Here is a 12,491-nt window from a genome sequence, read left to right as displayed (position 1 = left end):
TATTCTTAAATATTTTATATTTAACAATTTTTGCATTTCATTTTATTTATAGATTTCACCCTGGAGCTTGACAGGCACCGTTATAAGATTTGGCAAAACATTCCTTTGGATATTCCAGCCAATCAAGTGATTTATGCTGAAATTTGTTCGGAAGAATTCAAGCTGAGCAATATCCTTGAAGAATGCCTCCGAAAAATTTATTGCAGCCCTTTTCCTGTTACAGTAGTAGGAATCCTACCATCTCTTCAAATTATTAAAACATGGGAAACGTTTGTTGACAGTTTGACATTAGTTGTAGAATACTTGCGAGGAGAACAAGTCAAGATTCCACACCATTACATTATGGTCAGTGGAAATATCGAAATGTTCAAGAAGATTCAACTTGAAGATTTTAATGAAACACCTATTGAAAAAGGTAAGCGTATATATCTATTTATAATAAAATGAAACATTTATTGAAAAAGGTAAGCGTATATATCTATTTATAATAAAATGAAACACCTATTGAAAAAGGTAAGCGTATATATCTATTTATAATAAAATGAAACACCTATTGAAAAAGGTAAGCATATATATCTATTTATAATAAAATGAAACACCTATTGAAAAAGGTAAGCGTATATATCTATTTATAATAAAATGAAACACCTATTGAAAAAGGTAAGCGTATATATCTATTTATAATAAAATGAAACACCTATTGAAAAAGGTAAGCGTATATACTAAAGTAGTCATAGGACTCTCTCTCTGTAAAAAAGTATCCTAGGTTTGCAACAACAGATGCCACAGACAATTTCAATATAGCTAGGCTAATAGCCACTATCTAATGTAGCTTTCAAACACCTTTGCAGACACATTCAAGCATGATAATAAAATACCACATTACATTTTAACACCATCACAATTGCAACATCGTTAGAGGAAGGAGTACCTATTTTTCCTTCTCAATATTTAAACCTACCACTGCAACCAGTTGACACTGGGAGGAAGTCTACACGTTCCATATATTTTATGCTTACATCTACCATAACTGACTCATATATACACAGATATACCATTATCTTTCTCATAGTAGAATAAAAAAAATAATGAAGTCTCCCTTGGGAAAGTCCACTGCATCTGATTGGTTGCCCGCTAATTCTCTTATTCCGGAATTAGATCATTCTAAATGAACACTTCAGAACATTACAATATGGTGTCGCTAGGAACAAACGTGAGGAGGGAATAGTATTTTGCAACTATTGCATGATTTCACCTAACAAATTAATATTAATAACATATGCTGTGAAGCTTAAATTTAACTGAAATATACTTTTTAAAGATTACTGCAGTAAAATAATTGCATAATGGATTCTGAGAACATTCTAACATAAAAAAGGACTTCTCTATAGGAGGCAATAGTGATAAAAAAAACAAATACAAATATAATAATCGCTGAAAAACAGAAAATTAAATACTGGTAACCTTATAAAATTATCCTAATGTTTCATAAATACTGACAACTTATTTTTAACAATTCAGCATGTTAACATATATGCATAAATAAAAAAAATATACATAACATCTTTTCACACTCGATAATCGCACAAACATATAAAATTATATTAACTTTTAAACATGATGCAATTCTACTAAAAAAACCTATATAGCGTCTTTGAAGTCTTGATAATCACTCAAAATCATGAAAATTAAATACTGGAACCCTTAAAATTTTACTACGGTGATCTCTAAAAAAAAAAAAAAAACGAGCCTAAAAAAATTATTTTATGGGTACTAATATTTTTCTTTTTTTGAGTGATTACCAAGACTTTTATAATGCTTTATTTGTTTTGTCTTTTTTATTCCTGTGGGCGATTGGATTTAATTTTATATTCTTGACTGATTATGTAGGAATCAAAGCTGTGACTTATCATGTCGATACTTTCTTTTTAGAACTAAATAAACGATTTCAAATAAGTTAAAACACCAAAATATTATGCAAGTACATTTTATTGGCTTATTTGTCTTATATTTGTTTTTCTTACCACTTTTACTTTGTGTGGAGTATTTTATCTAATTTACTCTTTTTGAGCGATTATCAAGACGTCAAAGACATTATCTATTTTTTCATACATGTATGTTACCATGCTGAAATTATTACAGTATTATTTCGAAAACCCATTCTTCAAATACAAAAGGAAGGATGTTTTGTAATTATTCTGTACTTTCACCTAACAAGTTAAAAAAAAATGACGTAAAACTGGAATTTAATTTAATATATTTTTTGTGGAAGATTTGATTCCCCCAACCTCAAAAAAAGAAGAAGAAGATTCGAACAACAAACGGAAATAGTCAGGACTACTTTTTCCTGGGTCTTAATGTTGACAATGAACGCCCTAAAAATTGACCAGTAGAAGATGTGCTAGAGCTACTTTAAAAAAAAATGCGTGCAGTATACCAAGAAGAAAAAACAATGGCTGAGATAGAGGATACTGTCATTGGTAAAAGGCAATTATCTGCCATTGATTTCGATCACTCTAAAGAGTACAGTGAGAATCCCTAACTTTAAAAACTTCTGTTTTTACTTATTATTTTTCTAATAGACTATTTTTTGTAATTTTATGAAGTTATACTGATTTCGACAAATAAGTATGTAATAATATTTTTCCCTTAAATGCATTTTTTTAGAATCCACTACCTTTAGGTTATCACCCAAAACCAACACTAATCACCAGTAACCAACCTGATAGTCACAGACAGTGGCTTTCACTACCTGCCACTGGAAAAAAATGCCTGACAGTGGAAGCCAGATTATTTCATTTGGGCCACGGCTGCCAGGGTCCACTAATTTCCAGGAATGACAGTGGCCACCTACAACAACCATAGTTTAATTTGTTTACAAGGGGAGTCCTTTAACGATTCTATTCTGGATCTGTTATGTTTTCACTTGGTAATGCCGATTAATGGGTTCTGCTAGTATATCTGTATAAATAAAAATGTAAAAAGTATGTGTGTTCGTAATCAATAATTTAAAATACTACTGAACCAACATTATGCGATGTTTTTATCTAATCCAAGTGTGTTTTTATATTTAAGATTAGAAAATATTACAATATTAAAAGAACGTTTTTTTTTTCAAAATCGTTTATTTTCGGCAAAAGTCTACCACTTTTGAACGCAACAAAAATGTTTTTTTTTCATTTTTTTTTAGTAACAATTATTTTACTATTTCGCTTTACACTAATATTTATTTTTATATATTTATTATCAATTATTAATAATAAAAACATATTGCTTTACAAATGTCGAAAAATAATGATTGTGACTTTTTGCGTGTGTAAAAAAATGCCAAAAAATCTTGATTCTTACCAATCGCATATTCGTTGATTTAGTTGTCAGTATTTTTAAACGTTAAAGTAACAAATATATTAATTTACATTTCCTCCACAATCACATTGCAGCATAAAAAAGTAAATTATATTTAAAAAATTTATTTTAAATGCTGCAATACAACCATGAAAGAACATGCGGGTGTATTGTTTTTTTTTTTTTTACCAATTGCGTATTCGGTGCTTTAATGGTCAGTGTATATTTTTTTTAAACGTTCAACTAACAAATACATTTGTTCACACTTCCTACATAACTACATTGCAACATAAAAAAGTAAATTATATTTTAAAAATTCATTTTCAATGCTGCAATAGAACTGTACAAGAAGCATAAACGAATAGCAGTTATTTAAAACTGAACATGCGGATGATGTATTTTTTAGTTCAAAGTTTACTCTCTCTCTCTCTCTCTCTCTCTCTCTGTCATACACACACACACACACACACACACACACACACACACACACACACACTGTTCCTATTTACTTGTTTTGCCACAAGGGTAGAGTTAGACACAAGGTTGGTTTTTAATGTTGTGAAAATCCAGCTCCCAAAAAAATTCCCTCAGTCTTCTCCTCCACTAATCGAGGACAAAAACGGTGAAGTGTAGTTTACCCTCTCTCTCTCTCCCTCTCTCTCTCTCTCTCTCTCTCTCTCTTTCCCCTATCTCCCTATCTTTCTTTTTCTATCACCCTTTCCATCTCTCAGCCCTTTTCTCTCTCTCTCATTTCCTCTATACCTGTCTCTTCCTCTGTCTCTCTCCCTGTCTTTATCTCTCAATCCCTCTATCTCCCTCTCTTTCTCTATTTCCCTCTATGTTTCTCTATCTTCCTCTCTATCTATCCCTCTCTAATCCTTTAACCTTATTTTAGTCTACTAAATTACTTATAGTGAAAAAAGGCATTGTCAAAACATGGATAAATCCTATTTTAATCTCCTAAATTACTTACAGTGAATAAGGTATCGCCAAAACATGGTTAAATCCTATTTTTGTCACCTAAATTACTTACAGCGATTTAGACATTATCAAAACATGGATAAATAATATTTTAGTCACCTAATTTACTTACAGTGAATAAGGCATTGTAAAAATATGGATAAATCCTGTTTTAGTCATTTAAATTACTTACAGTGAGAATAGAGAGTTATTTGAAAATTACTGCTAATTAGAACAGACCCATGGAGAAACTGGTAAAACCTTTCTAATTAAATTGATTTTGGCAGCCATTCGATAAAAAATGACATAGTCTTAGCTCTTGCTTCATGTGGAGTAGCTGCGATGTTACTACCAGGTGTAAAAACCAGGGTTTCGGAATCGGAAGGAGTCGGAGGTGTTAGCTAGAGTCGAAGTTGGATTTCTAAAAGTACTAGGAGTCAGAGTTGGAGTCAGAGTTTTTTTTATCCGACTCCAACTCCGTAAGTCCAATAAATTTATTTTTTTACATGGTTTTCCTGTTTGGTTTTACTTTTTTTGTTTTGTTTTATTACATTTTTACCCAAAACATTTTCTAACAAAACATTTTCTAACAAAACATTTTTACCCAAAACAAGGCACATTGCCACTTTGATGTACTGGGCTACTATCAGGGACCTAAATTGCAGGGGTACTATGTAGAGACTTTAGCAGCAAGGTGTCTCACATTACACTTGAACTTCTGCATGTCAGTACAGTTGGGGAAGCAGGAACATGGAAGAGAATTCAAAAGTCTAGCAGTTTTGGGGAAGATACTATTAGACTAGAAGGCTTTCTGACATCTACGGATCTCTACTGTGTGAGGGTGTGACTTTGCTGCTTGTTGGGTTTGTCAGGAGTATTTTTGTCGAGGGGTACAAGGGCTTGTAGTTCGTCAGAGCGTCCACCATTAAAATACTTGTAAAAAAGGCAGAGGAATGCAACATTTCATCGATGGGACAGGGGTTGAAGCTTAGATGAAAATTCAGGACCTATCAGGTTGGCGACTCTCTTTTGAACCCTGTCCAGGAGCAAGAGACTAGTAGCAGATGCACTAGCCCAAATGTGACAACAGTATTCCATACATGGGCGAATGGTGACCTTATAGAGGTACAGGATACTTTCAGGCATAAGTAACTTTCTAGCATGGATGAGAGCTCCCACCTTCTTTGCAGCAGCCTTGGCAATGATCTCGATGTATCTATTCCAACTCATTTTCCCTGTGAACATTAAGCCAAGGAAGTACTTTCAGGTAATGTATCTTTAGCCATAGCTATTGGTAGTTGGTAAGGTTTCATGTAATTATTGGTAAGAAAATGAGCTTATGGATGATGCTACTAGCTGTGTCAGTGTAGTTAGAGAAGTCAAGCCAATTTCTGTGGTGGACGTTAAATCACCAAATACATGTATTTGGGCGCTAGTGTCAAGGGAGAGTGCTACAACTATAATGTCAGAGACATGATTAACTATAGTACAGTCCTAGGTTGATGGAGAGTGGTAAAGAAAATACAGGTAGTTAACGCTATATTGTAAAGTTTGTTTAAAGCACAAGAAGGCCTGGTTACCTGATTCTAGTTTAGATTCCCTAGACATGACGGGGGGGGGGGGTGTTACGAATATAGACTCCAAGTCCATGCATGTGTCTGTCAGAGTCCTTACGACAAAGTGGAAGATAACCAGACATGTTAAAGTGGTTAGAGGGGGATGGAGGAGTGCAAGTTAGTTTCACTTAGCGCTAAGATATTCGGGGAGTTTGCTAGGAGAAATGATTCGAAATCATCTAAGTTAGCTCTAAGTCCACGGATATTTATAAATGCAAGCCTCAAGGGAGGAGGTTAATTTTTTGAGTGTGTGTCTGGTTTGAACGTTTTTTATGATTGAGCTGTTATTTCATTTTATTTTGTAGTTTATAGTCTAGGGTGAGGTGCTAGGTAAAACGGATGTGCATAGCCACCACCATGCAACATAAGTAGACCATTAGCCAGCTCCTCATCTACAGGAATGCCCACCAGAGATTAGTGCAGGGCCCCTTTCCATACATGATATTGCACTACAAACATCCCGATATTATACAACTGATGATAGAGAAGCTGCTCTAAGTGCTACCAAAGAGTTAGTCGGAAACAGCAACTAGCAACTGTGAAACCGGTACCCTCAACAGTCCAATCATGTTAGCATATATGGTAAACAAACACTCCTAAGATGCCCAGCTATAAGAGAAGGGAATGAGGCAAATGTGGGGGATGGCATACATTGCCCTAGTACGGAAACAAGGCTAAGTACTGGACGTCTCTAATGAGTCACTGCGGCTGCATTTCTGCTTCTGGCTAATAGGCAAAAAAGGAGTATGGAAGTCGAGTGAAAAGCAGAGCTTATCTACTCCTTAAGCAGTTTAGGTTTACAAACCAGTGATTTGATCGTCACCAGCTCTAAGAGGGTTGTCATCAAGGACTGAGGAGGCCTCCCTCCCCCGTTTGGTTCTAAGATGTATGAGGTCAGTGGCACAAGTTTACAAATTGGAGTTTTCCTTCTAGATGGATGACCTGACCAGATCTATGGGTCCATCAGCACCAAAAGGATTTTCCCCGCGTCTGGTTTCAAAGCCAGGTATTTCTAAGCCCCTGAAGTGATAGTTTGGATTAATAGAGTTAGTATCAAAGAATTAGCATCTGCTTTGAAGTGCTCTTCAGAATAGGATTAAAATTGGAAGATGTGGTTACATTTTGAAAGGAGGTATCTATGAGTATGAGGTGTAGATTTAAGGTTAATATCTACTAGGGTTAAGAAAAATCAAATATGGTATGTGCATTAGTGACTAATTCAAAATTATAGTAGACTAGCGGGGGGTACCCAGCATTGCCCGGGTGTTTGTAGGTGTGTGTATGAGGGGCGGGGGGTAAGTAATAACCCTGAAACGATGTTAAAAAAATTGGAAAAACCAAAAAAAAAAACCGCTGTGTGTATAGGGGGGGGGGGTAAACTAAAGAATAAGCGAAGTAAAAAAAATAAAGAAAAATTGCCCGGGTGTTTAAAGATGTAAAAGAAAAAAAAAATAGTTTTGGTCGTGAGGCTGGATTGAACCCGGAAGCCTTGATGCGGAGGTGAAACAAACTCCAACCACCTAACCGTCTAGTCCAAGAGTAAGAGGAATTGATTAGCGTGTTAAAATAAGGCTTATGAAGAGAGTGAAAGAGGTTTGATTGACAGATAGCCACTAAATGAGGTCATCGCGGGAGCATTACGAGATGATGTAGCAGTATTTTATTTAATGTGTGACAGCTTTTTAGGGTTAGTTTACTTTGTTTCAATGCGGTGCAGTTTTCGCTTCCCCAAGATGATGGTGGAGGAGGGGGACCAGCTCCCCAAATGAAAGGGGATTAGCAATTGTTTAATATAAGGAGTTTAGCCCCATATTGATCAAAGCTGATTGCTTCTGGACGTTGTTCCGGCGCGATGCCAAGAACATACTGTTAGCTTTGAATTGGTTTCGCTTTTTATACAAAAAAGTAAAATCAACACGTGAGAAGCCAAAATAGCAATAATTTTGTAAAAGTCTACGTAAATAAATTTAGAGACGACCCGCGTTTCCAAATCCTAGATATTATTATATAGGGGGTATATAAACAGTTTTAAGCGATAGTAACGACCCTGGGGGCGTGTGCAAAAGAAGCCTTTGCGAGACATACACAAAATGGTCACACACATTTTGCCTTTTATATATATAGAAGAAGGGTTAGGGTGCATTTCGAAATGTGCTTTAAGTGTTAGTTTTCATGTAAAGATAATCACCAGTACTTTATCCCATCTAAGTGAAAGAAAGATATAGTTGCTAGTTAATATAGATCTCTTATAATCTGGGCACAAACTGTGGCTATTAGTTATCTATTTTATAGATATTCTATAGAGTATAAATATAGGTTAAGCTAATGTATGCCTTAGCAATAGAAATCTATAGATGTTGAGTATTTATCGCTTTTTAAAGGGTCAGCCTACTAAAGTTTAGGACCGGAAGCTACCCCCCCCCCTCCTCCCAAGGTACGTGCAAAGTATGTGGTTTTATATCAGCTTGGGGAAAAGATCAATTGTTTTTTTTGTCCAGTTGGAACAGGATAGATGATATATTTACAAAAATACAGCACTAATATACAATATAGATATACAGGAATTTGGGGAGGATTTAGGAGTATAAGGATTTTTAATGTTTATCATGCAAAACAGACAGGCAGGTGTCTTGGAGGCAAAGTATTATCACTTTAATTCAGACATTTAGAAATAACATTTGTGCCAATTATTTTATTAACATACATCAGTAACAATATACATGTGGCCAGTATAGGCTTATATTTAAACATTATACTTAGTCATAGAATGAGAAATTATGATTTCCAAAAAGAGGGAATCAGTATAAGTAAATAAGAGCAGGAAAACAGGTTTGGTGAATAAGCAATAACTTAATTGCTTCCTAAGCAGTGGTTCGTATAATTTAGGAGTTTTTGTATGGTTTTGCTTGTATTTTTTGAGATATATTTTGTACTGTACTGTAATACTTCTACTTCATCAAGATATTTCGGTCTATCAGATCACTGCAAATCCTGTCTGGATAGCTGTTTTTGTTTTGGTTGTGACATCACACAGTATCAATGAAAATTTTGTATTTGAGTAGGATCACTGTGGATTACATTGTATAACAATCGGATTGTAATCTGATAGTTATCCAGTTCATGAATCTACTAGAATTTGTCAATTGGATTAGTCTGGGATCGATCTGGAATTACAATCTACCCCCCCCAGCCCTTTATAGCTTTTCCTGCCTTTTTTTTTTTTTTTTTTTTTTTTTTTTACATATGAGTCACCACTTATCAAGCATAAGGGTTTATGAGTATACAAAAGTCAATGGGACAATATCGCAGTAATTGTTTGTAGTGAAAATTTGGTAAATTAGATTACTTAAGGGGAAAGGCTCATCAAGAATTTGTTTATGTTGGACTTGAATATGACCAAATTGTAGTCAGCCGGAAAGCAGGCAAATGGAAGGGAGTTCCACAGGCATGCAGTTCTAAGAAAGAAGTTTTGTTTATGGAATCTACGTTTAGGTTTAGGCTTAGATAAAGAGTGGAGGAAATTATTGATAATGTTTTCAGCTAGACAAGTGTTTTTATGACCGTTTAGTGAGGGGGGACCATAAATTAGAGCCCAGACGAGCATCTGCCATGAAAATAGTGATAAAGCAGAGACAGGCTCGCTGTGTCTCTTCTGTGGGAAAGAGGTTGCAGGGAAGAGAAAAGGGCATCCCCCACTAGGCTATGAAGTTTATTTTGTACTCTGTCAAGGCAGGATAAGATCTTTCTAACAGCTCCTGCTCAGATGTGGCAACAGTACTCCATCTTTGGATGTAGTTGGCTCTTATATAGGTAGAGAATTGCATCACCAGTGAGATATCTACCATTTTTCCAGCGACCTTGGCAACGGATTTGATGTAAGTGCTCCATCTCAGATCAGGAGTAAAGGTCAATCCCAGAAGGTTGTCAAAACATGAAGCTTCTCCAAGACGAGAGCCATTCATTTCAACTGATGCCAGACAGGAGATCAGAGCATTGATGATGTAAAGATAGAAGCTTGGTTTTAAATGCATTAAAATTAATCAGCCACTTCTTTCCCCATTTCACCATGTGCTCCAGATCAGATGAGAGAGAATCAGAGAGAACTTGGACATTTATGGCCTTTGATATTCTGCTGTAGATTGTAGTGTCATCAGCATAAATGTCTATGAAAGATTTAGGATGTGATTTGGAAGATCATTGATGGAGATCAGGAAGAGAGTTGGGCCCAGGATGGGCCTCTGAGGGACTCCGAAATTAATACTGTGAGCTTCTGATTTCTGCTCAACTACTACTCTTATGAACCTATCAGAGAGAAATGACTTAATAATTGAAAAAACTTTCCAGCTATACCGTAGCTGGAGATCTTGTGAAGTAGCCTTTTATCCCATCTATATAATACTAAAACTCTATGGATCTTGTATGTTTGCAATCAGATTTCCGGTTTTCAACATCCGGTTGCGCATGCGTAAATAGCAACGTCTTCAATCCGTTATTCCAATTCCGGAATTTTTATATCGCTTTTAATACAAACAATTTCATTTAATTTGATCAAATAGTTTTTTGTTTTTTTTTAACGGCTAAAAACATTCAACTTCGTAAAGTCTGTCGCAGTTTCAAAAAAACTTCTCCCTTTTAAAAAACAAAAGTAAACAAACAAGAAAAACAACACTCATTATTAATAGAAGCAGCGGCGGTGAAAGAAAACACCTCTCACTTTCCCTCTAATAGATTTCAACACTCCTACTCCCTCTGTTTTCGTTACGTACGCGAGAAATCTTTAATTCATGTCATTATAAATAAATAATTTTATAAAATCAACCGTAGTTTTTTTTTTTTTTTTAACGGCTAAAAACATTCAACTTCGTAAAGTCTGTCGCAGTTTCAAAAAAACTTCTCCCTTTTAAAAAACAAAAGTAAACAAACAAGAAAAACAACACTCATTATTAATAGAAGCAGCGGCGGTGAAAGAAAACACCTCTCACTTTCACTCTCATAGATTTCAACACTCCTACTCCCTCTGTTTTCGTTACGTACGCGAGAAATAGTTACGTGTATGTGTGAGAGAGAGAAAAAGGGAGCAATGTAAAACTGGATAGAGTTATCCCCCTTAACTAATGCAGACCTTTTTACTAGAGGGCGTTATTACAAAAAAATTTCTTTTTCTTCTTCCCATGTTTTTTAAAGTCGTCTGCTTACATTTCCAAACGGAAAGCTGAATCGGTAAATGCACACATTTCTATTACATTAAATAGTGTTTTCCTTTGTTGTTTTTAAACAGCAAATACTTGAATCATATGTTTTATACATATTAAATCCATTTTTTAAATCCAATATATTTTTTAAATCCAATATTTTAAATTCATCAGAAGTTTTTACACAAAAACGGAAAGCCGCATTGCTAAATGCACACGTTTCTATTACATTAAATAGTGTTTCCTTTTGTTGTTTTTTTAACAACAAATACTTGAATCATATGTTTTACACATATTACATCCATTTTTTAACACATTTAATATTTTAAATTTTTCAGAAGTTGTTACACAAAGCTGTAACAAATTATTTTACATTCTTTGTAGAACTTTACTAATATGTCACACAACCAAATAAAAAGTAAAAAACCCAAAATCAACGACGAAACCAATGTGGATCAGCAACAAGCTGGTCCCTCTGGCATGCCACAACTTACTGAAACTGAACAACAAAGACGAACTCGACTGATTCGTTCTAGAGAAACGTATAAACTTCAAAGAGCTTCTGAAACAAGTGAACAAAGAGAAATTCGCTTGAAAAAACAAAGGGAAAAAGATTATAGATATCGAAATTTAGAAACGCCGCAGCGAAGAGAATACCGACTGAGCATGCAAAGAATGCGAACACAAGAGACAAGAAATAATGAAACAACAGAGAGGAGAGAAGAGAGACTGAACAGGCAGAGAATTAGAGCTGAGCAAAGACGAGCTAGCGAGACAGCACAACAAAGAGAAGAGAGACTGAGTAGCCAAAGAATAAGAGATGAACGAAACCGAGGTGACGAGAATGTTGTGGAAATAAACAACATACTTGCTTTGCGAAATAGTCAATATAATTTACAGCGCAGAGCAAACTTACAGGGAAATGTTGGAAATTTGAATAAGCTATGTTCTCATTGTAAAGCAAAACTTTTTGTTGGAGAAACTGCACATTTTTGTTGCATGAATGGCAAGGTTAGATTGCCAAAGTTGCACAAGTTGCCACATGAACTCTATTATTTGTATGCTGATCAAGGTGAAGAAGCTCGCCACTTCAGAAGACACCTGAGACAATATAATAGCCTGTTTCAAATGACATCTTTTGGTTGCAAAGAAATCAAGCCACAACACGGATGGAATCCATCTATAGTTATTCAAGGGCAGATTCATCACTATATTGGATCATTATTACCTGAGCCAGACAATCAAGCTCAGTTTATTCAGATATACTTTCTTGACAAAGAATATAGTATTGATGTTCGGATGAATATGTACCCGAACATTGAGTTACGTCGGAATATCATAGAAAATATTGAGTATATTCTAAGACGTGCTAATATCT

General features: G+C 35.0%; 1 protein-coding gene across 4 annotated transcripts in view; it reads left to right on the top strand.

Moving 5' to 3' along the window:
* LOC145245989 (uncharacterized) overlaps positions 1–12,491 on the top strand; it is a 325,168-nt gene that overhangs the window by 126,743 nt on the left and 185,934 nt on the right. For all 4 annotated transcript variants that reach the window (XM_080107785.1, XM_080107786.1, XM_080107788.1 and 1 more), the window contains one exon: positions 53–415. In XM_080107785.1, coding sequence (XP_079963911.1) covers positions 53–415 — 363 coding nt within the window. The remainder of the gene's footprint in view (positions 1–52; positions 416–12,491) is intronic.

This window comes from Euprymna scolopes, chromosome 23, assembly GCF_053919585.1.
Source record: "Euprymna scolopes isolate OS-2025 chromosome 23, ASM5391958v1, whole genome shotgun sequence".
In the NCBI taxonomy this organism is placed as follows: domain Eukaryota; kingdom Metazoa; phylum Mollusca; class Cephalopoda; order Sepiida; family Sepiolidae; genus Euprymna; species Euprymna scolopes.
Note: the sequence above shows the minus strand (reverse complement) of the source record. Positions and strands in the feature narration are given on the sequence as shown.